Source organism: Ailuropoda melanoleuca, chromosome 2 (genome assembly GCF_002007445.2).
Source record: "Ailuropoda melanoleuca isolate Jingjing chromosome 2, ASM200744v2, whole genome shotgun sequence".
NCBI lineage: Eukaryota > Metazoa > Chordata > Mammalia > Carnivora > Ursidae > Ailuropoda > Ailuropoda melanoleuca.
In genome coordinates, this window is record NC_048219.1 from 11,145,872 (window position 1) to 11,170,813 (window position 24,942).

The 24,942-nt window shown below is 42.2% G+C and overlaps 1 protein-coding gene across 1 annotated transcript; it reads right to left on the bottom strand.

Moving 5' to 3' along the window:
• Nucleotides 1-3,227: 3,227 nt before the first annotated feature.
• Nucleotides 3,228-23,058, bottom strand: RNF19B (ring finger protein 19B). Its single transcript, XM_034648698.1, is given in 10 exon segments — nt 3,228-4,053; nt 4,836-4,967; nt 7,450-7,657; nt 8,624-8,764; nt 9,801-9,915; nt 10,360-10,522; nt 12,150-12,294; nt 13,476-13,681; nt 22,467-22,729; nt 22,731-23,058. Coding segments are annotated over 10 exon segments (1,989 nt in total). The 5' UTR covers nt 22,878-23,058; the 3' UTR covers nt 3,228-3,584.
• Between the last annotated feature and the right edge of the window lie 1,884 nt (nt 23,059-24,942).

Sequence of the window (24,942 nt, forward strand, 5' to 3'; positions counted from 1 at the left end):
TTTGTCTACTGCTTTCCAATGGCAATTTTATCTTCATTTCCTTCAAATCCAACAGAGTCATCACTAACCTGAGTCCCATCTTTGAGGGCCTATTGCCTATAACCATTTTTGGAACCAAATAACTGTTATCAGTGTTTAGTAGCTGTAGGAAACAAAACCCTTCTACCTATTTTAAGTAGAAAAGGATTCAATTCAAGTAAAGCAGGTGCTTGCAAGAATTGGAAAGCCTGAGCAAGTGGGATCTGGGCTGGACCTCCAGGAAAAACGCAGATTGGTCTCCCCTGATAGCTGTTACTTCTATGACCATCAAGATGAGGCATCAGGCGGCCACCACAGGCTGACTAAGAGCACACATATCACTGTTATTTATGGATCAGGAACTGCATCAACACTCACAAAACTACAGACAGATATTGGAATACTGTTGAAGAGAAACCCAAGGCCTCTATGTACTTGCAGCAGCAACCAAAGTGCCTGAAGGTGACCCCTCAATCACTTCTTCCTTCCACATCTTGTTTGCACATTTAATTAGCAAAACTTAAATTATATTCAGAACCTTGGTTTAAGGAAGTTTAAGACATGTAGTTTTTAGCTTTCCAGCCCCTTGAGTACAAGAAAGATATTAGGAAGGGTCAGAATGAATAAGTACCCATTCACCATATCCATGACTTTCTTCACATTAGCCCGTCCAAGTAGGACTGGTGACCAGACACACCCTCTCTCAGTTTTAGCCCCTTTGAAAGTTGACTGCAAGCATCCCATCTGTCTGGCTTTGAAGATTACCTCTCTTCCTGGCCTCAGAGAAACTTAAAATTTCCTTGTCTTCAGAGTTGTTTTGCTAACCTGCACAATCTCATCCCCAGCCACATAGGTCTCTAAGCTGTGTGTGTGTGTGCACCGGTGTATTTTAGTCAGACTAAGGATGTCCCACCGAAGAGCCTTCGTATTCTATCCCTTATGTCTGGTATGTTCTTCCCCTAGATAGTCACTTGGTTCTTTCTCTCTCCCCTAGGACTCTGATAAAACGTACTTTTATCAAAGAGGCCTATACTACCATCTGAAGCAGCACCATCTACCATTCTCTCTTCCCTCTCCCTGCTTTGTTTTCTTCAGTGTACTTATCCTCCCAGATTCTAGATCTGATAGTCTTTCGCCACTACGGTGTAAGTTCCACGGGGACAACAATTTTGTGTTTTCTTCATTGCTGCATTCTACACTTGAAAAGTGGTGGGCATTTCAAAATGAATGAATGCTGTACAAAAAGGAAGTTAAACTTCCCCATTTTCGGAACTTTTCCAATGCATTACTCATGTTCTCCTCCAGGTGGCGCTGGAGGCCCTCTTCATCAGCTAAAGTCTAGGCTCTGCAACAGGAGTGCTGCAAAGGATTAGAATAAACTTAATTTTTCATGGCCTCTGGTCTAGAGTTCTGGGCTTTTCTTAGATGACATCCATAATCTCCCTTAACTTATTTCTTCTTATTCCTGCAGGAGGGGGAAAAAAAAAAAACATGGGTCTTTACCAAAAGCATTTCAGTACACCATCTCACTTAATTTTTACGACCCCATAGTTAAGGATTGTTTTCCCCATGTCGGCTAAGTGAAAGCGGACTCAGAGCCAACTGCCCAAGTCTCACAGCGGGAAGAAGCGGAGCCTAGATAACAACACAGGTCTGGCTGCCAACTCTTGCCCCTCCAAAAGACTTCGATTTTATCCAAGTTAACTGCTGTCCTGGTGAGGCTTCAAGAGAACTGCCATCTTGAGTTGATTATTTGCATTTCAGAGATTTCCAGACTGTCTACCCCTTTTTCCAACAGGTCCCCTTTTTCACACAAGGACACTAGGGCACTTTCTTCCAGAGACCCAAAGTCCACTAAGAGCATTTCCTGTTCCAGGTGCAGGGAAATGTGCTCAGTCTAGCTGCAGTGCCCAAGAGATAAGGATCTTCCAAGTTGTTGTCCAGACTCATCCTCCTCATTGTGGTAAAGCACAGGCCAGGAAGACAAGGAGCATCTGTGAAAGGAAACAGAAAGCCATCTGGTCCTCAGGGAAAGGATGTTTTCAACTCTTCCCCTGGGCCCAGGGCTAAGGTGCTAGAGAAGTTTGGCACTGGAAGCTCCTTAAATATTGTTTAAGAGTTGGGGAAATTAAGGGGCGCCTGGGTGGCACAGCGGTTAAAGCGTCTGCCTTCGGCTCAGGGCGTGATCCCGGCATTCTGGGATCGAGCCCCACGTCAGGCTCCTCTGCTATGAGCCTGCTTCTTCCTCTCCCACTCTCCCTGCTTGTGTTCCCTCTCTCGCTGGCTGTCTCTATCTCTGTCAAATAAATAAATAAAATCTTTAAAAAAAAAAAAAAAAAAAAAAAAAAAAAAAGAGTTGGGGAAATTAAGGGCATAAGAGAGAAACTGATTCACAGTCACAAAGTTACTGCCAGGTTTAGAATCTTACATCAGGTTTCATGAATCTTTTAGTTTTTCTGCTATACTATGTATGAGCTTTCTTGCTAAGGTCATTATTCTAGACAGACCCAAAATCCCGAGTAGTACTAACTTAGCTCAATTCTGATGAATTTATAAGAGCAGATAAAATTAAAGGTTGAGATTCTGGTGGCATGTCTCCTCTCTCCTTTCATTATGATTTTGGCCAGATTCCTTAGGCCCTCTTACTTAAACTACATCGGCAAAACCGAGAAAGCTTTTTGGAACAGGGAATGCATAGCAGAGAATATAACACACACCTGGGTTATTGCTTGGTGATTATGCAAAATCAGTACCTTTCCTTCTCCAGTTAAGAATACCCTGTCCCCACCCAGTAACCCTGCACCATTCACTGGGATCTCTCTGAAGAGCCACTGGAACAGCCACCCCCCTTCCCTCTTCTGAAGCACATTTCTACTAGTGACAACAATGCGGAGAAGTAAAGCTTTAACAGCAAAACTGCACAGCTGCCTCTAGAGGGCAAACAAGGTTCATTTTAATCTACAGCAGCTTCTCCATATGGCTGACTCAGCTAATTCTTCAGTCTGACTACACAGTCTAAAACAAGCCTACCTATGCTTCCTGTCAGGCTAGGAGTCATTGGTTTATAGAGGACTCCACTCCATCTAATTAGAATACAATCCTTTCCTGGGATGGGGAAAACTCTGATCTAGAGACTGTTAAAGACATAAGTGGTCTATTCAAATACTTGGCTCGGTAGGACTATCCAAGCCAAGGAAAATGAGATGGAGTTGAATTACGACAGAAATCTTTATTAAAATGTGTCCTTCAGTAATATGTTAGCATACATACAATATACACACATACATCTGTACATTCTTTGACACACCTCACGGATTGCCACCATCAGTTTAACCAATAAATTAAAACTAAAAAAAAGAGGGAGGGGGTGAGGAGTAGGACTAAGGGCAAAAATCTGTTTTCTTTTCTGGTAAGAAACTGCAAATTTCTCAGAATTTCCCTGGGGAAAACCTGTGACAAGAGAATCTTTGAAATAAAATACATAAATCCCCGCCTCCCCAAAAAAAGATTCCAAAAGATGCAGTTACAACAAGTGTGCTTCTCAGAACAGGAGCATTCATTCCACTTCATACTCTGGCTTCTGCACCTTCTGGCTTCAAGACAGTCTTCCCCTCGGCTGGGGCAGAGAGGTTCATATGGGCACTTGGGCTCGGTGCACCTTGGGCTCTGGGAGTCGAGGGGCAGGCTGCCGTATGGGAGCGAGGGGAGCCACACTCATCTGAGGTGATGTCTGGCACATCGTCTGACTGCGTATCAGAGCTCTCCAGGTCACTGCGGATGCTCTCGGGCTGGGCCAGGCTGATATCCCAAGCTTTGCTGGCCAGGCAGTCTTTCTGTTCACAGCTTTGGTGTTTGCAGGAGGGATCCTCTTCATTGCTGCCACTGCCACTGCCACCACGACCACTACCTTCTTCTTCATTCTCTGCCATCTGGGCATGAACATGGAGCGAGTCCTCTGTGCTGCTTCCACTCACCAGCTGATAGTGGCTTGGCTTGGCTTCAATGTCCACTTGGATTTCCATATTGTTGCATTCTCTGTGGAGACAAAATCCACTTTGCTGAGTCATGTGTGGATCATGCTATACCTGTTGGTACAAGCAGTTTGTGGGTTCAGGATTAGGAAGTCCAAAACATAGGTAAACTGTAGACTGAAGCTCACTTTAGGCAAAAATAAAAATTTAACCTCTCAAATAAGATGAAGAACTAGATTCCTTTGGATGATTAAGAACACACACACCTCTGCCAATTTCTTTACACAACTAAAAAAGAGCTTTTGAAATTCAACTAAGGGTCAGACCCTCACACTATCTTACTCAAAATACAAAGGAAGATTCGTAGTGTTTTACTACTGTGTTACAATTAGAAGAAACCAGAACCTTTCCAGCAGGGAGTGCTGCAATCACACCATATCAGTTACACTAGCTTCTCAAAAATAAAGAGAACTAGGTGACAGGAGTCACATCAGGCAAAGGGTGACATGAGAGCAAAAGCCACAGACCCACAGACATCAGTGAACAGCAATCTAGCTCCTTAAGTTTCATGAGAATAATTATACAATAGCCAAAAAAGATCCCAAAAAATGGGGGGAGGGAAGAAAAGGAAGAAAGAGACCCTAAAAATCAAGGGCTAACAAGAAGAATCAATCAAGAGATCCCAAACACTCCTATACCAAGAACCTGCCCAGTGAACTCAGGGCACACACTATATATCCCATCTGATGGTACACACAGCCCTAACATGAGGCTTTGAGCTTCTGAAGACCTAGGACCCGATCACAAACTGTAACCTCTCCTGGGCATCTCTGACTGTTCACATACCTGTCCTGTGGGTTGTAGGAACTGATTATGGAACCGGCCATAGCACGAGTACTTGCGTTGTCACTAATTGCACCAAGACTGGCTGTGTCTTTGGGGAAAATTTCCTTTTGGACATCGGCTTGGACTTCTAACCTGTGTAAAGAGGGGACGTTCAAGTTAATACGAGACCTGGGTATTCCGAGACAGTCTGCTTCCCAGCACACATCTCTTCTATTATTCTCTTGCAAATAGAGTTGATCTGATCTTCTCCAATTGTCAAATAGCTCAAATAGATGCCCACACAGTTTCTCTCTTGAGTATCTGCTGAAATCGTCCCCTCCTTTCTATCCCCATTGTTACTACTTAACTTTAGGCGCTGAACATCTGCTGCCTGAAAAATTGCAACTGGGTTCTCTCTCCAGCAGCCCTAAGTCCAAGTCCAACACCTTCCAGATCAGTGTCAATGTGGACAAAGCCCCGATCACTCTAACAGTCCTCTCTTGACTCTCTACTACCAACAGTCCTCTCCTGGCTTCCTGATCTGCCTCCAAGCTCTCTGTCCAGTTCCAACTCTCACCATAGGTCCCAAATCATAATCACTCTGAATTCTTTCTTTCCTCACACACCTGTATATGTTTACCTCCATGACTTTGCACATGCTATTCCTTCTCTCTGGAAGTTTCCTTTCTCCACGTGACAAACTCATATTCAGTCCTTAACAACAAAGGAAGTACCATCTCCCCTCACTCTCCCAGCAAACCTGTCATTTCCTATTAAATGCTCCCACAGCAACTATTTATTTATTAAATCCATTTATGCATCTCTCCCTCACTCATCTGTGAGCTCCAAAAAAAGGAGACCACGTCTCATTCACACTTTATCCTTCATGTCTTGCAAATAGGAACTCAAACACTTAGCAATCAAATTACCCCAGGCTACAAGATTAAAGGACATAGAGGATCCATCCTCCCAAAGAACAGCAAACTTTCCGGATGGTGTCTCAAAGCTGAGAACCCATAACTATTTCCCTCCTTGGCTCTAACACCAGTTTGCTGCACACCTAAGTATTTCCTCTTAATAGGTCTCACAGCCAAACCCATCTGACTCATCCACTTCCTATAAAAGGCTTTCACAGAACTGGAACAGCTGGACTGGCTAAGCTGCAATTTCAGCAAGTCAGTCTCCAATTATGTCTGTCTGGTTATTTACAAGGGTGATGGTTTTAAGAAAGCCCAGCAGTGAGTTCTCTGGCATGTGGGGGCGGGATCCCCTAACAAGAGACGACCAGAGTCATGAGACACAGACAGGTCAGCAGCAGCCTTCATTCGAGCAATCCCCATTCTACTGCCTACGCCTTCACTCTGCAGCTCCAGCCTCAGATACCCTTCAAGAATGTGCCACGGCCCAGGAAAATGAGGCAGTGAAATGCAAAGTGCATTGAATCAGAGACCTGGGTTCTAGTTTCAGCTCTCACATAGAATCTCAAAATTGGAAGAGGCCTTTGACAAACACCATCACTTAGGTGCTTCCCAGATGTTAGCTTGTGCAATGACTCTGCTAGAATCACCTGGGGAGCCTTTTCAAAACACAGATCCCTAGGTCCTACTCCAGGAGATTCAATTTATTAATTTTGGGATAGGGCCCTGAAATCTATTTTTAAGAGGCTCCCAGGTGACTGACAGGCACTCAGGTGTGGGATCTAGTCCATCTGTCATCTGTTGCTTGACTCCCTCTAATAGCCAAATGACCATCTGGTCTTACTTTAAACACTTCCAGGGATAGGCAGCTCAGTATCTTCTAACGTAATCCAATCCTTCTTCGGACTTATATAGATTTTCCCTATATTCTCTATAATGAAAGAAAATTAAGTTTCCCTCTAGCTTCCGCCAAGTTAATCTACCTCTTGGCATGAGTCAGAATTCTTTCTTCCTGTTCAAAGTCCTTCAGATATCTGAAGGCAACCATTTCTCCTACCTCCCTACCTTGTTTTGTCCCATCTGCAGGTCTCCCTTCTCCAGTGCATTCAACTAACTGCTTCTCATATAACACCTGTTATGCTCCTCTGAATATGTTCTGGTTTATCTAACTGGTAAAATGACTGAGCAAGTCATAACATTTTTAGTCAAATAAAGCTTTACAGCTTTTCAACACGAATTTGTAGAATTCATTTTCCTTATCTATCAAATGGGAATAAGAACAAGAAGGTAATAAGGATCACAGCACCAATAAGCCAACAAGATACAGTATAAATGCTGTTCACCTGAAAGTCAATGACCAGCCTAATGGGGAGCACAGCCTTGGAATTGTACACAAATGCATGCTTTCCCTTCCAGAAGCAGGCAGCCTAATGTAGTAGAGGGAAGATCTGACGTCAGGACTGCTCTTTACATGGAGCCACTATGGTGCCGTGGAAAGAACACCGAACTTTGTGTAAGTCATTCAATGTTTCGGAGCCTGTTTTCTCACTACAAAATTAAAAAAAAAAACCCAACACCACGACAAAAAAACCAAACCACTAACAATTACATCAAAATGAGATGATACATGAGATGTGTCTAGCACAGAGAAACGGCTCAATACGGGTATGCTACTTCTTATTCTAACTGGTTCTGTCAGAAATTATCTATTTGCTCACCTGCTATATTTTCCCTTGCCACTGGAAAGAATGCCACCACTCAGAGTGCCCCCTGAGAGGGCTGCAAAGCTGGCTGTCTCACTGTATGGACCCTGCATAACACTGAGTCCATCTGTTGGGCTTCCGCTGGTGCTCAATACACTAGTCAGACCTTCAATGCTGCTTTCCCCAATGCTGGGATTCTTGAGGGCTCGCCAGGCATCGGCCACTGGGGATGGAACGAAACATTTCAAGTCAACATAACACAGCATCAAAATAGAGTCTGTTATCTTCCTGTAATGATTCATCAGAGTGGAGAATATTCATGTAGAAAAATACTCATTTACTCACTTAACGAACAGCTACTATATGCAGCTACCACACATCAGGTGTTTTAACATATTGTTAATATTTAATCTTCCCAATAATTATGCAATAACAGCCCTAATGTTAGAGGAGAAAGTGAAAGCTAGGAACTAAATGACATGTCCAAGTCACAGCTGGTCACATGAAACTACACTTCCGATTCCAAGTTCACTATTCTGTCCACTATACCGTAGATGCCATCTAATCAAACATGAAGATTTCAAAACATGTTTAGGTTATGTTAGGTGTTGATTCTACTAGGAACCTTCAAAAACTTGTGGGACTCTCTGTGTCTCAGCTTAGTTAATATGGTAAAGTGAAAACATCAAAGTAGGAGTCAGGGAGTCCCAAAAAAAGAAGCTGGAAGACTTGCTCTAGTCCCAGCTCTGCAGAAGCTCTTAAACCCATTTTACAGATGTTGAGACAAAAACTGAAAGAAGTTCCCATTAAATGGGGATAATAATAGCCCCTGCCCTCTCTATTCAGAGAGCGATTGTAAAAACCAGGTGAGATAATAACTGTGTAAAATCCTCTGAAAATTATAAAGCACTGTGCAGATATAAGACTTTATTATAATCACTACTATTACCAGCATACTTGGAGTTACTTGGAATCCTACTAGTTTGTACCTGCCACACAGAGCCAAGTACCAGAGGAATTAACCTAATAACTCTGGAACAAAGAAATGAAAAGCTAAAAATACTTTACCCCCTACAAAGCTCATTATCCAAAGTAATCCAATGACAATCTCTCTGTAAAATGTGCTGAATTCTACGATTTTTATTTTCTGCCCCATAAATTCAAAGGGAAATTAAAATCCTCCCTTTACCTGTGATTGGACCATCATCTTCATCGAACTCAATTTTCACCCCCTTTCCATTAGCTGTGCTAACTCCACAGCCACCTCCACGACAGAGAGAAATGGGCACAACCCCATAGACATAGGCCAGCATAATGGGGACGCCAATACCTGGGGGAGGAGAAGGAAACAAGTCAGCAGGCCATCAGGTTGCCCTAAATTCTCCTTCCCAGCCTGAGCACAGACAAACCACTTTATAAAGGGTCAAAGAAAGACAGAAGATGGCTATCCTAAAGAGGTAGCTGCGTCTAAAAGAACGGCTGGACTTGGGAATTAGAAAGGCCTGGATTAGAATCCTGGCTCCAATTTACTAGCTGTATAATCTCACATATCTTCCCAGGGTTGTCAATGATCAAAAGAGAAGGTACGTACAGTGCCCAGCACAGTGAGTATATGTTGCTTTCATTTTCCCTCTTCTAATCACTGCTGACATGCTAATCTAAGAACCAATCAATACTCAAACATTAAATAAGTGACTCCTGGGGTTTAGGATCCCCCCAGAATGTTAATTCCAAAATCTTACTGCTGTGGAGGCAGAATGGCTTAGTTGTTAAGAGCACAGGCTCTGAAGTCAGAATGCCTTGATTCGTGTTCCAGCTAAGTGACCCTGGGTGAATTACAGCACCTTTCTATTCCAACTGTAGTGCTGTGAGGATTAAATGAATTAATACATGCAAAACACTCAGCACTGCTCCTGGTACATGGAGAGCCTTAATAAATGTTAGTTATAATATTCTTATTCTAAAACAAAAACTCATGCCTCCCAAAATACTGTGAGGCATTAAGCAAATCAAAATAAAAGTAATTTTATTTTGTGGGTTCCCTAGCAAGTGGAGAAGGAAGATAAAAGGTGAAAAACTAGGCCTTAAAGTAATATTCTTTAACCTTTTCTCTGAGTCAGAGTTCTAAGCACTAATTTAGGAATGAAAGATCCCGAACTCTGACAATTTAGCATGGCTGATAATCATAATAACAGTGCCTAATAGAGTTAACTCCCAAGGTGGGTTTGGCATAAAATGTAGGAGCCTCCAAGGTGAAACATCTGGCCAGTTGGCTAACCGGCTACAGTCAGAAAGCTGGGCAGGGGGGCGTGGTGGAAGAAAAGAGATGGAAGGAAGGAGAAGAGTCGTGATCTGGGCTAGCTTACCCACACTAACTGCAGCAATAACTGGGGATGCAATGACTGACAAAGTCACTCCTCCTGTGATAGCCAAATTCCTCTTATGTTTGGAGGTTTTCCTTCCCTCATACCTGCTGTGAATCTAAGAATAAAAAAGAAAATCCGGGTTGGCAGGTTAGGATATTAATCTTTCTGCCGGGGTGAAAAAAGACAAATGAATATTCTATCTACATTAAAATGTATCCCCTACCCACCAAGAGGCCATCTTTCTCAAATTTTAACCTAACTCAGATCAGGGTGACATAAACTAATACAGAACAAGTTAATCCAAGAAGAGACAAAATAACTCAGTGTTGTGAGGAAAGTATTTCACTTTTAAGTCACTGAGACAAACCAGGCCCAGGATGCTAATAAGAACTTTCAGATCTCTTGGGGTTTATGAAAATCCATTTAAGAAATTAAGGTTATTTTTATCTAAGAACCAGCTGGTTTTCAGGAAGCTCTGAAATATAAGCTCCTCCCTATTTCCTTCAAAACTTTACCAACAAACCTGGGGATAGAACACACAGAACTCAGCATGTCTTACCTTCCTGCCAACATAAACAGGAATGCCAATGACCATGGCAGGAATGGCAATGCCAGCAATGAGGGAAATCCCCACTGGAGCACCAATCAGTGTTCCCAGCTGCCAAAGAATTTTCTTCTTACGGCTCCACGGCTTCTTGCCCCAGAATGTGCAGCCAGAAGGGCTGCAGAGGAAACACGCTAAAGTTAATATCAATATTACAAATGCAGCTGTTGTTACCAGAGGGCTTGATAAGAGCAAGAGCCTTCTTTTTCAATAAGAATGATTAACAGTTACAAGAAGTTGTAGGAAATGAATAAATTACATGAGGGGGAGCAAAAGACAAGGTCAGATTATTAGAGCTCTGGGCCCTTTACCTTTTGTTTGTAAAGACAGGCTTCCAGACTAGAAATCTCTTTTCCTTTCTTTGCTACTAAACCTTGTCCTCCCTAACCCAACACTGATCCAGCTTCCTTGACTGATACACTACTTGGGATCCTGTACAACCTACACACTTGACGTCTCATCCAAAAGCGCTGTGCCCTGCAGCTAATGAACACTAATTTGAATAATTTTCTTGGCCTATGTCTTACCCATATCCAATAGATAGTGTAAACCACGCTCCTGGGGAAGGATATAAAAAGACTTTGTCACACCCTTTATGTCAGTTTCATACTCTTAAGTTTGGCTACTTTTATACTCAATCTTTCTGTGTTCAACCATTTTTGCTCACTCCTTTTGTCCTGTCTTCTCTACTAGAGAGGATAAACAATTTTGATGGGGTGCCTGGGTGGCTCAGTTGTTAAACGTCTGCCTTTGGCTCAGATCATGATCCCACAGTGCTGGGATCGAGCCCCACATTGGGCTCCCTGCTCAGTGGGGAGCCTGCTTCTCCCTCTCCTGCTCCCTCTGCTTGTGTTCCCTCTCTCACTGTTTCTCTGTCAAATAAATAAATCTTAAAAAAAAAAAAAGGATAAGCAATTTGGAAAGTAGGAGAGTAGGGATTATACACCCCTGTGTCCCTGATAATCAGTACACTGTAAGTAACTCAATGTTTGCTATATTGGAAATGAAAATGTTTCATCCACACAATGAATGTTAAGTTTGTAAATATTAACTCCTTCAGGACAATACTTTAATATTCACTCTGAATTCTTTGTAAAGTCATTACATGCAAGGAACTGTAAAAAGGTAACCCTGACCATAATAAACTTATGCAATTTAGCAAAATTATATAGGTATATGAAGTAAAAGTAGTGATATTTATAATGAAACATTTAAGGAATGCCAATACAGAAGAACGAGGCAGAAAAAGCTGGGGAAGGCATCATAGATGAAATGGCATTTAAGTCGCCCCGGAAGGGTAAATAAGAAATGAACAGGTTGACATAAAAAGGGGTTGCTGGGAGGGTGATGTGATCAGAAAGCATTCTGGGCAAAGGGAAGAATATGAACAATTATGAAAGAATGTGAAGAAGAAAGATGGCTAGAGGAGACACAGGGAATAGCAAGCCCAGGTTATTGGAATATAGCATGTATAAAACAACATGGAAAAAGCTAGAAAAGGAGATTAGGGCCAGACTGTGGCAAAGCCATGTTAGGGAAATTGAACTATCTGGAAGGTAACAAAAACAGTCCCTGGAAGTTGCTGAACTGAAGAAAAACATGGTCACAGGAGTGCTTCAGAAGAACTTTTTACAGCTTCCTTCTACTGTAATGAGAGGACAGACAACTGTGTCTCTTTGACATCCTTTTCCCTAAATCAGTAAAAGAACAAGACTATAAAGCAATGGACACAATTCCCATCTCACCTGAGGTAATGCAAATCTGAGATCTCTTTCATACAAAGCCAACAGAATTCACAGCCGCACACTGCACAGGTCATATGATTACAGCTTCCATCATTCATCTTGATAATGTAAGCACTGCATCGTGGGCATGGCTTGATGTCATCTGCTAAGGGGGAAGGAAGATTGGGTAGAAAAATACCCCCAGTTAAATCTAATTCAATTTATTATTCCTAGGAATATATATAAAAAATAAGGAGGCAGTCAAGAACTCTTGGCTGAGAATTCCAAATTGTGCAACCCACTTCACTGGAAGGCTGGCTATGTCTAGACCTCAGGATTCTTCATAAAATGGATCCTGTCTCATACTGAGCTGCCTATTCCCAAAACTAGCATCTTACACAGCACTTAAGCCACACTCTGAACAAGGAGACTTCCCTAGAGACGAAGATGGTTCCAAGAAAAATGAAATTTCACTAGCCAGTAGGCTGACAGAATTCAAAGCAGAGTTCTGCAGGAAGAATAGTCTGCAGCTTGGAATTGGCTTTAAGTTTTGAAAAACTTTAGCTCAGGAAATTCATTTCTCAGGCTCTGCAAGTATCACTGTGATGTGCTGTTAACACAATCCACAGACCCCTCCCATGATACTTTCAAATTCAAAACCTAAAAATAATTGGGTATGCTATGTAGCATACACCTAGTAATTTTCACAGCAAGCTAGGAACTATCCTATTAAAATGACAATTTAGGAGATTATGCTGTGCCAGGAAAAAGTGAATGGTAAAATCTTTCCTACCAGCCTCTCCCAAATGACATCAGTGAAATAAAATACATTTATAAATGGCAATAAACCCACTGACATTTTTAAATAGGTTTACTCTGACTTGCCAAGGTTCCTCCTTTTAAGGTTAATCATTAATCCATACTAATATTATTTCCTTTCTTTAACTCTGTACCCTACTTCCGAAAGTGGTGATGCACTTAAAACTAGTAGGAAGACAGTAGAGGTTTAATACTAATTAAATGTCTTTCTGCTCACAATGAAAGTTTTGAAAAAGTCCCTCGCAAAAGGACCTAATTACTCTCCAATATGAGCATATTATTAAAAAGGTAGAAACTAGAGAATTCAATTTTGTTGCATTCCAATTTTACCAATTTATAGGTTGGAAAACCTACAGTTGTCAGAGAGAGAAGCTACATATCAAATATAATATTGAAGATATTACCAAGTATTTTTTGCTCTCTGATCCTAGGAAATACTTGGTTATACAGTAAATAATCTCTCCCAGCTTTAGGCTCACATTATGAAATATCAAATAAAGACAAAAATGAGACAATGCCAAATTATACCTGGTCCAGATTCTTGCCCGTAACTGAGACCTGAAGTGTGCTTGGTCCGTACTCGCAAAGTCTGTGCCCTCTGCTGACGGGCCATATCGCATGTCTGATTTGGATGCCATATTTGCTTGCAGTGGTAGCAGAACTCCGTTTGGCAGCCTTCCCTCTCACAGGTCAGCTTTGGGCAGCTGGCACAGCCATAGGCAATAACAGCATAACTATGGGAAGGAAATAGGAAGAGATATCAGTAAGATAAGAATGATCGGAACAAGAATTCATCAGTTTCAGTGGGGTAACACTGACACACCTTACCATTACACATGATATAGAGAAAAGAGTACACACATAACACACAACATACACACACACAAGCATGCCTAACAAACGGTAAAACATATTCTGTGTGAGGAAGTAAATTTCTTAAGATTCTAAAAACACAAATCATTTACCTTCTGAAAATATAAGGAAAAATACCATATTTAGCCTGAATTCTAGCATGTATTCAGTCACAGTTTAAGCTACTTTAAGAGCAGTTTACCACAGCGAGTTTCACAGCAAGTTTCACAAATTTGTATTTCACAAATACAAAACTGTATCATTTTGATGGTTTGCTATATTAGAGAGATTAGAATTTGTTTACATTAAAGGACAGAATGTTTGTAAAACAAAAGTATAGCGAAAACTAAAGTATACTTTTTCATTTTTAAGTTCTACAGTGAAGCTGGTCTGAGCACACACAGCCTGAGACAAGAGCCACAGATGGATTCATGATCAACTTCCCCTAATGAAAGCTCATTTTATCTTTCAATTTTTTTTTAATAGCTCAAATCTATACCTTGAAATATCTACTTCCTTGACAGGCTCCAGAATCCAAGAATACCACTCATCTGCCTTATTAATTAATACACAGTAACGCTGGTATCTCCCTCCCCTTCCTTCTCTCTTCTGACACATATTCTAAGTAAAGATGCGCAACTCAGAATCCATCTGCACCAACATCAACTGTTTCTTATAATTCACACTTATTTTCCAAGAATTACTCTCTCACAAACAATCCAATATATTTACAACTATTAGCCCTTCTGACTAGTTCTAAATATGTCAACTAAATGTTCAGATTACCCTAACAAGTGAACACTTGTCTAAGATACAAAAAAAAAATTTTGAAGTAATTTAAAGGAACAAAGGAGGGAAAATAGCAGTTGTGAAAGTTCAAACAATTTTTAAACAGGTCAATGATTGCAGGCTTAGGTGTTGCCATTGGGCTTTGTTGTCCCCATTCCACTTTCTCCTCCAATAACCAAAGACCTCAAGCAACTTATAAGAAAGGCTAATAACATTTTCTTGGATTTATTCTACTGTTCGTTTATTTGAACGTACATTAGATGTTCAGAGCATCAACTCAAGTTCTCAGGTTTATTATAGATTCTGCAAGTTGATTTGAGAATGACACTGAAAATATCGATAACGTATCATTTATGTTATATAATACAGTCTGTACTAAAACTCTTCTCAGAAAGAGCAAAGTGAGAATAGGTCAATGTATGAATGCAAATGATTCATATCCTGTAGGAGTTCTGACAAATTTACCCAACCTAGCTGCAAAATAGCTACTACAGATAAACAATGTTTCTCCTAAAGAAAGTGACCTGCTTGCTATTTTGTGTTAAATGAGAAAGGTATTGGATGACCTCAGTACCTTAAGTCAACTTCTGATGATACAAATTACATACAGTCAGGAAGCCTTGATCATTTCCTGTATCTATTCTTACCTCACCTGGTGAAGTAAATATTTATTAACAAATTCTTTTCTTTTCTTTTTCTTTTTTTTAAGAACACTTGACAAGATTGATAATGTTACTTTAGGGTGTGGAATTTGATTCCAAGGAAGTAAAATAATCCCAAATACTCATGAACCCACAGTGATCTATTACCATGACACAGAATTACTCAGGGCACGAGACTTAGCATTCCTGTTTTTGGGCGCCTGGTCTGGTCTCCTTGCCCCTGACTCATACTGCATGACACTGAGCTAATTTAAATCTCCAAGCCTTAACGTCTATCTCAAAAATGGAGGTATAGGTGCTTGCAACCTTCAAGCATAACTAAACATATTCTAAAACTGTTCTTAAGATCCTGCCCTGAAAGGTATGGTATAAAAATATAGCACATTTTATCCTTCTTCCTGGCCTTTGCATAATCTACTACTTCTGCCTAGAATGTTCTTTCCTTTCTTCTTGCCCTGGCAAATACTTATCCATTTAAGAACCAGCTCGAATATCACCTTCCCTATAAAATCCACTTAACCTCTCCAGGCAGCTGGTTGCCTACTTTATGTCTATGTACAATTACTTTATACTACTTATCACTTTATATTGTAATTCTCTGCTTATACGTGTGCTTCCCCAACCAGACTAGACTCAAGGAAAAGTATCATCCATGTTTTAATCTTCAGGGTCTAGCATATTGGTTCATGCTCAAAATACTTATGTTGAATGAATGATAGAGACCCTCTGCTGTTTAGCTTTTTTACTTTCCCCAGGCCATTCTAACTCTTCTCCTGGGCCATTACTCTACCCTAAAGCAATCTTTAAACCATATCCATGTATCTATTCTTTTTTTTTTTTTTTTTAGATTTTATTTATTTATTCGACAGAGATAGAGACAGCCAGCGAGAAAGGGAACCCAAGCAGGGGGAGTGGGAGAGGAAGAAGCAGGCTCACAGCGGAAGAGCCTGATGTGGGGTTCGATCCCATAACGCCGGGATCACGCCCTGAGCCAAAGGCAGATGCTTAACTGCTGTCCCACCCAGGTGCCCCTATGTATCTATTCATTTACTATATACCAGGTACTATAACTAAGCCCGTTTTAGGAGCAAACTCCTAAATTCTGAATAGGGTAATCTTCCCCAGGTAGTTGAAAAAAAACTTCATCCTTGAGACCAAATCCGCCTTGACAACCTTGTTCCTTCTCTTCCATGTCCCTACTCTGCAGCCTCTTTCCTACCCTGCTTTCACCTTAACCAAGCATTCAGGTCTGCTAATTAGAAGCTAAATAAGAGGGGGAGAAAGAAGAAGAAGCTAAATAGAAGGTGATGGAAATTACACGCTGCTAAGAAAACAGATGTATTCTTCCCTCTCCTCTTAAGTTTATGTAAATTTACAAATTTTGTTAAGTTCCTAAGTCTTCAGAAATATCATAATATGTGACAGGCTAGACCACAGCATTACCTAACTTCAGCCCTGGAGAAAAAAATCCCATTATTATGAATTTGATTATGCTCTAACAGACCCTAGTAGTTAAAGAAATGTGTTCCTATACTATGTTTGAACTTTCTAGCTCCAGGCCACATAACTTCATTTACAAATGGACCCTGAGCATGTGTAAGGGTAGTAGAAATGCGCCAAGTTGTCATGAGTTGTACTCTTACTCTCTTCCATTTATTTATTTATTTATTTATTTATTTATTTATTTAGCCCTAGTTCAAATTTATGCCACCTCGTGGCCAGACAACTGCAAGAGACTACTATCTGGTCACCTTATTCCCCACTCCAATCCAAGTTCCAAAACCAGTAGGTTATCTATCATTATGTAACACTTCTACTTAAAAAAAGTCCTTCAAACCTAAATTTCTTTGCATGGCTTAGACAAGTCTATCAACTCGAGTCCAGTCTACCTTTCCAGATTGCCCTCTACTTTACAGATCATGCTCTCTATATTGTGCATCCAGACGCTGACCAAACTAGATTCCAGACTTACTACTATATTTTTATACCTCTATGCAACTGCACTTGCTCAAAACACTCTGGCTTAAGATGCTTTTCTCTCTACTTGCATCATTGTTTGCCTGGTATGAATTCCTACTTACATTCTTCAAGGCCCAGATCAAATATTACCTCCTCTGCGAAGTCTTTCTTGACACCATCGTGCAAAATCTTTCATCTACCCTCTGAGATCATTTGTGTTTTCTTTAGTATGTATTACATTGCATTTATAATCTGTTATCTATATCCATCTATCTAATCTCTTCTAAAAGGCCAAACTCCCTGTCAAGAGGATTTTCAAAAGTGTCTACTGAATGATCATCTATCTTTCCTCTTCTTGCCCTCCACCCCCATTATCTGTCTCTTTTTCAAAACCATGCTGTACATTTTCTTTGTCTACCTCATCAAAATTCAACTATCCCATTCTTCTGGGATCTAACCGAAAAATTTTGTTCACAGAGTTGTAGAAAAAGTTGGAATATGGATAATCTAGGCCACAGGAACTCTCAATCTACTCAGAGCACAGATTCATTGTTTAATAAGGACACTAACAGAAGACAGAGTAACTGCACAGAGTAAACTATTAAAGGAGTTTAGAAAACTGCAAATAGGGAAAGTGTCAGTTAAAGATACAATAGAAAAAACAAAAACATGTTTCCTGTTGATTTAAGTTTGGGGAAATTACACCAGATTGAAGACTTACTCTGTATATTAGCATTAGCAAAATTTACAGTGTATATTAGCAGGTTTAAAGGGTCTAAAAACCTCAGAAATAAATTTTGTTCAATCCAATACTTCCCAAGCTTATTTGATCACAAAATGTCTTCCTTTCCAGTAATACCAAAATACACACTGGAAAATATTGATGTAAGTGAAAAATAGAAAATAAGATGAAAAGATGGTGGGAGACTGTAAAGGGGCTTAAATTATAAGGGTAGATCATATAAATAATTAGTTCTTAAAGACATAAAAAGTCATTTTATAGGTCAGGTATGAACAGTTTGAAGCAGGGGATTGATATAAAATGTTCCACTTTAGAATGATATACTAGCAAATACGGGAAAGATGTATGGAGCTGGACGCAGATGGGCAGGTGGGGGGTGGGGGATAGAATGAAGAGTTGTGAAATAGAAGGTACGGAGCTAAATTAAGAGAAGACATCCAGATGAGCTATATCTCAATTTTTCGAATGTCATACCAGAGAGAAAGAGAGAGAGAGAGATAAAAGATGTAGGAAGGCTTCAGAGAGGAAAAATAAAATCCCCTTTTCACTGAGAAATTTGTCTTGCTCAAGAAGTTTGTTCTTCCCTCATAAATGTGTTAGAGATGAATGGAAGCTTCCTGTTTACAGGACGGTCCAGTCCAGTTGTCCAGGAAGGCCAACAGCTGATACTACCTATTGGGGTCAGGTAGGAGGGGGGACTCTGCAGGAGGGAGAGCCAGCAATGAGAGGCTGGAGTGGTGGACCTGCACAAAGAATTTAGGTCAAGACAGCCTTATCTCCTATTCATCTGTACAGAAGATCTGCCCCTGCACACCAGGAAATTTTCTGTTGCCTCCTTTGCTCACCCCTCAGTCTTCTAGAGATTCTGAAAAGGTTTAAAGATTGGTAACAGGGTACTTGAGAGGAAAACATTATATATTTACATGATGTGGGGGTTTCTGAGAAGACTCATGCTTAAGCAGAGACTCTAAGGGGTATGTATCAACTGCACCATTTATTAGCTGTGAAACATTGAAGCCCACGCTTAAACTTCTCTGAACTGGTTTCTCTTTTATAAAATAAGTTTACCACCACCATTCACCTGTATGAAACTAAAATTATTCTTGAATGAGCTTCTAGTCTAAAGATTATAAAGAACTATAAAAATGTCAGTTATTTGTATTTTGAATTAATTTTATCTCATTTGAAAGCATGTTTTAAATATACTTGGTAGGGGCGCCTGGGTGGCACAGCGGTTAAGTGTCTGCCTTCGGCTCAGGGCGTGATCGTGGTGTTATGGGATCGAGCCCCACATCAGGCTCCTCTGCTATGAGCCTGCTTCTTCCTCTCCCACTCCCCCTGCTTGTGTTCCCTCTCTCACTGGCTGTCTCTATCTCTGTCAAATAAGTAAATAAAATCTTAAAAAATATATATATACTTGGTAATATTGTACTTATTAAATGGTAATGTAAATGTTGCCCCACTGAAATTGGTTCTCTTATTTATGAATAAAATAAGATCATATTCAAGTATGGGAAAATAAAAATTCAAGACTTTGCTCTGCTCTAAAAATATTTTGTAAATAAATGATCTTTTAATATATAGTGTTCTCATTATCGTAATCACAGTGAAACTAATGACCAGAACTCTGTAAGACCACTTACATGCCCACTTCAGCCTACCAAATACAATTCTTTTTTATTATTATTATTATTATTTTATTTATTTGAGAGAGAGAGAGAGGGAGAGGGAGCATGGGGAGGGGCAGAGGGAGACTGCAGACTCCCCACTGAGCAGGGAGCCCCACCCTGCCAAATATATATAGGTACACACACAGAGTGAAGGGAGGACTTGAAAAATTTGGCAGCAAGAACTTGATCTGTTTGTAAAGATGGTCAGGTACAAGAAGAGATAACTAGGGATTACACTTACTGCTCATCCATGATTTTTACCAGACACAGAAGAATAGAACAGTTTGATTAAAACGAAACAAAACAAGCTGTTTTTCTCCTGGCATTAAAGAGAGGTGGCAAAACCACTGGCCACATCCCCAGGGAATTCAGATAACCTGTTTGGGAAGTGACAGAATTTTAAAGTTACTCCCTGTTTATCTAACACCTCCAACTGCAGACCTCAAAACACTTTGCAAACATTAATTAAGCTTCTCAAGTCAGGAAAGGATTAGGCCTATTTCAGACAAAAAAAATAAATAAATAAAGTAGATAAGAGGCTGTTCACAAAAAGAATCAGAAAAGAAACTAGATTCCAGATCCATGGCTCTCTCAAAGTTGTCCTTAGGCCACATTTGACAAAATGATACAAACAGCAGCATCCCCAACAATGCCAACAAGTGCATGCTTTTTAAAAAGAAAAGGTTGAGAGGAAAGAATATTGCCCTTCGTTGGAGTTAAGACCAGTTTTTCAAGCCTGGTTCCACCACCCACTAGCTATATGACCCTGAACAGTCACCCAATTAATTTAAATTTCAGTTTTCTCATCTGTAAAACTAAATCAAGTCTATCTTACAATGTTGTAAGGATCAAATTAAATTATGTACGTCTGGCATATGGATACTTGGAAGCCAGCTTGTTTTTTTTCTGCAGACTTCACCTTCTTTAAACTCACAGATAACACATTAAAAAAATATATAAAATTTTTATAATACTTTTAAATAAAAATAAAAAAACTCTAGATGATACTAACCCAATACTTGGCTAAAATAAGAAATGGCCTTAATTCTTTCTTAACTTTTATTAATAGTTTACAGTTGTCACCATAAAGATTATAAATTAATTCCTGTCCATTTTTATTGTTGTGAGCAAAGACAGTCGTTGACTTTAGAGAAATAAAAACAAAAAGGGAGCTTTTCCAGAAGGATAATCAGCAATGCCACATTTCTCAGTTAAAATTCAAGGAAAGACATCTCAAAAAGGAGTTAATATACTATTCCAAAATTAACCATGCAATGTTCTCTTTTAAGCAAATATTCCTTTGGTTCAGAAAATAGATCAATAGTATCTATAAAACCTATCATATATATTAGCCTCCTAAGGCCAGTGAGATCACCAGGCCACCTGATATAAGAGCCTACAAGGTTGTTTCCAACACTTATTAATTCAAAGTGAAAGTGATCTACCATAGACAAACACCATACCTTTGACCACAACACTTCAAAGTAATTTAGAAACCTCATCTCAGTGAGGTTAAATAGCACAGCCATCTCTAAACAAGTCTGGCAGAACAGAAAGACAGAAGTTAATTCTTACTCTCCTAGACACTCTCCAGACAGCTTCTTTCGAAGGGGACAAATAGCATCATGGAAATCTTAAAACAGCCTTGGTATACAGGTTACAATTAAAAGCCCTTCTTAACTCCTTTGAAGCAAAGGCCCATGCAGCTTTTTTACTAGCATTACAGTCACACACTGCAAGGAGTCCCTAGCATCTTTTTGTCCCCAAAACATAACACACAAGAATAAAATGATCTGCCCAAGGTCACAGAACTGGTAAATGGTACAGTCTGACTCCCAATCACTTAGATAAGCTCTTCTTTGCTGCATGCAACCATTCATGGGATGTACTGACAGTAACATTTTTTTTTTTTTAAGTGGTGGGAGGGTGGTCTCCATTGAATACTTTAGATAGTAAAATCCGGTGGTATTCTGTCTCTGCACATACTGCATATTTTCTCACTGACCTTAAAAATTCAGGATACATGGAGCCTTAAAAAGACTGTCGTCAAGAACTCAAGATCAGAGGGGCTGGGTAACACATTTTCTCCTACCGTGTCAGCCTCTGGGTATCCTTCTTAGTGCCCCGTTGCTTCTCTGGACAAAGAAAGGGTCCGTCCCCTCCTCACCCTTCCCAAGGCAGCAGTGTAAGAACCACAGGGGGCCTCCCAACAGCTTGGCTCAGAGGCACACAATGCCCAGGGCGCCCCAGAGCTGCTGGTGAGCTGCCCTTTCCCCCTAGTGCCATTTCCATCACCTCCATCCCAACTTTCAGCAGCTATGGTCAGGAAGAACACACCTTCTCCGGCAATGCTGCTAAGTCTGCACCTGACCAAAGGGACACACCCCTCCGAATGCCGTGAGCCCCTCGGAATATTCTCATCCCTTCCTTTGGCAGTGACTCCCTCCCCGCCCTCATTAAGACATGGCCCCTACCTCTGGACAGAGGGGCGTGCACCCCACCTAAAAGCCTCTCCCAGCATCCTGATTTGATGGACAGTTCCCTTCCCCTCACCGACTGCTCAGCCCCCAGCTCAAGCCCTCGGGCAGGGCGGGTGGCGGGTGCCTTCCCCCACTCGTCTGGGCTTGCCGACGGCGACCGGTTACCAACCCGCCGCGGTTGCCGCCTTCTCCTCCCTCCCGAGGCTCAGCCCTCACCTCTCTCTCGGTGCTGGGACACACACACGCACACGCCGCACCGAGGACCGTCTCTCCGGGCCGGCCACACGTGGGGTGGGGGTCCAGTCCCCCGACCCGGGTCCCCTCCGCCGCAGCCCCTGCCCCGGCGGCCACGCCCCCGCGCTCACCCGCAGTCCGGGGCCGGGCACCAGCGGCAGTCGGGGTCCGAGGCCAGGTAGCGGCGCAGCATGAACTCCTCGTACTTGTGCATGAGCGGCGGGTCTGCGAGCAGCAGGCGGATGTCGTGCGGGTTGAGTCGCTCGCTGCACTCGGGGCAGCTGATGGGCACCCGGCTCTCGCTGATCTCCAGGCGCAGGTAGTGGCGAAGGCAGTCCCGGCACGAGCGGTGCGGACAGCTGAGGAGGCGCGGGGCCCGCTCGGGCGGGCTTGGCCCGGGCGCGGCGGCCGCGGGCCGAGGCGGAGAAGACGCTGTGGAAGGTGAGGCGCCGGCGCCGGCCGCCGCTGCGGCACTTGGGGTCGGGCGCGGCCGCGTGTAGAGATGTAGAGCGCGGCGACTCGGAGTCCTTCTCAGAGCCCATGGCCCCCAGAGGCCGAGGAGCGAGGGGCGCCCAGCGCCTCCACAGCTCCCGCCTCAGCGCCCCCTCAACCGGCGCCGCGACCGCCGCCGCCTCAGCCGCCCTCCCCGAGATAGAAGCGCGGCGGCCGCGTCGAAGTGGTTATAAAGCCTCCGCCCCTCGCGCCGCTGCCCACTGCGCAGACGCTTCGCAGAGATACCTCACAACCCTCACCGCCCCCCACCCCGCGCGGAGAAGGGGGTGCTGGGCGGGGCCGAGCGGGGTGGGGCCGGGCGTGCTGGGGCGGAGCTCCGCCTCCTCCTGGTCACGGGGTTCCAGGGCAGCCATTTTGAGGAGGCGCTAATCCAACTGCTTTTCTTGGCCCCCTCCCCCAATTCCGTCAGCCCGACCGTTCTCCTCGCCGAGGTGCAGTTTTCGGCTTGCCTTTCCTCACGGATAGGCTGATTGCCCCTTATAGCAAATGATACTGAGGTTACTTCAGCTGTAGAACATAGGCGAGGATAGATCACATGGTGATTCCCAACTGGTCCACCTTCCAACACTACTTCTGCTGATTAAGTTAACAGCATTAATTAATAAAGAATATAGTCATTCATTAAGTATCTACAAAGTGGAGGCATTACTAGATAAGACAGACAGGACCTCCTATCTGCAAGGGATTTACAGAATAAAGCCCAAATTCCTTAATCTAGCATTCCGTGCTATGAGCTAATAAACTGTATTGCCAGGCCCACCACCCCCCAAAACCCCACCATCCTCCTGGTAGCTTGGCTATTTCAAATTTGTGGAAGGAGGCCAAGCACCCTTTTTTCCCCTGGAAGTGTCTTTCTTGTGCTCTAGGCAGGCTTCCTGATGGGAGGCAAGCATGCAACTACAACAGCAGCAGAAATGGTCCATTAGGGTTGGGTTCAGTAGCACATAGTCAAAGAAAAAAAAATTACAATAGAAATTTCTTTCTTTCTTTCTTTTTTTAAGATTTTATTTATTTATTTGACAGAGCACAAGTAGGGGGAGCAGATATGGGGCTCAATCCCAGGACCCTGGGATCATGACCCTAGCCCAAGGCAGCCGCTTAACTGACTGAGCCACTCAGGCACTTGGAGATTTATTTCTCTCTTCACAAAAAAGAGGTCCAAAGGTAGGCAGTCCAGGCCTGTTCTGCTACACTGAGCGCTTGGTTTCCAATCTTAAGGTTACCTCATTATGTTCCACCTTTGGAAATAGGGAGGAGAAAGGGGGAAAGTGCACCCTTTTCTTTTTAAGAGATTGTCTTGGAAGTCCCACACATTTTTGCTTACATCTCATCAGCCGAAACATCGTCCCATGGCTATACTGAGAAATATAGTCTTTTAACTAGCAACGTGCCCAGCTAAAAACAGGGCTCTGTGATTAATAGAGAGTGGTGGAGTGAATAGTGGAAGGTACCAGGTGTCTTTCTCACGGGTGGCATGTAAAACTATGAGAAAGGTCCCCAGGAATAAGCCCTGAGAAACTTCAAACTTTTGAGGTGAAACAGTAGAAGAGGAGCCAGCAAAGGGAACAAAGAAATAGGGGCTGTGAGAGGAGAAAAACCAGGCAGGTGTGATGTCACAGACACCAAGATAAAGTGTTTCGGGGGGGGGGGAGTGGTCAGTTGTGACAAATGCTGCTGAGAAATCAGGAAAGAATAGAGAAGTGACCACTGGATATGGCAAAACCATAAGGAGGGGAAATGTTCTCCTCAAAGAAGGAGGTTTGATACTGGATGGCTAAAATAATTAATTTCTATCTATTGGTCAGAATAGGCAAGGCTTTGCTGTGGTAACAAACAGCCCAAATAGCTCAATGGCTTACATAACAATGGTCTATTTTTTCTCACTCAAGCAACGCCTGATACGGATCAAGGCACTTTTGAAGATACATATCCTCTGTTCCACTGGGTAACTCAGAGGTCCAGGCTCTTCCATCCTCACCTCCACAACCTCCACACAAGGCTTTCAGGATAGCCTTAATAAGGGAAAGGTTGCTGGAAGGTTGCACACTGGCAATTAAATACTCCAGCCTGGAAATGGCACTCATTACTTCCCTT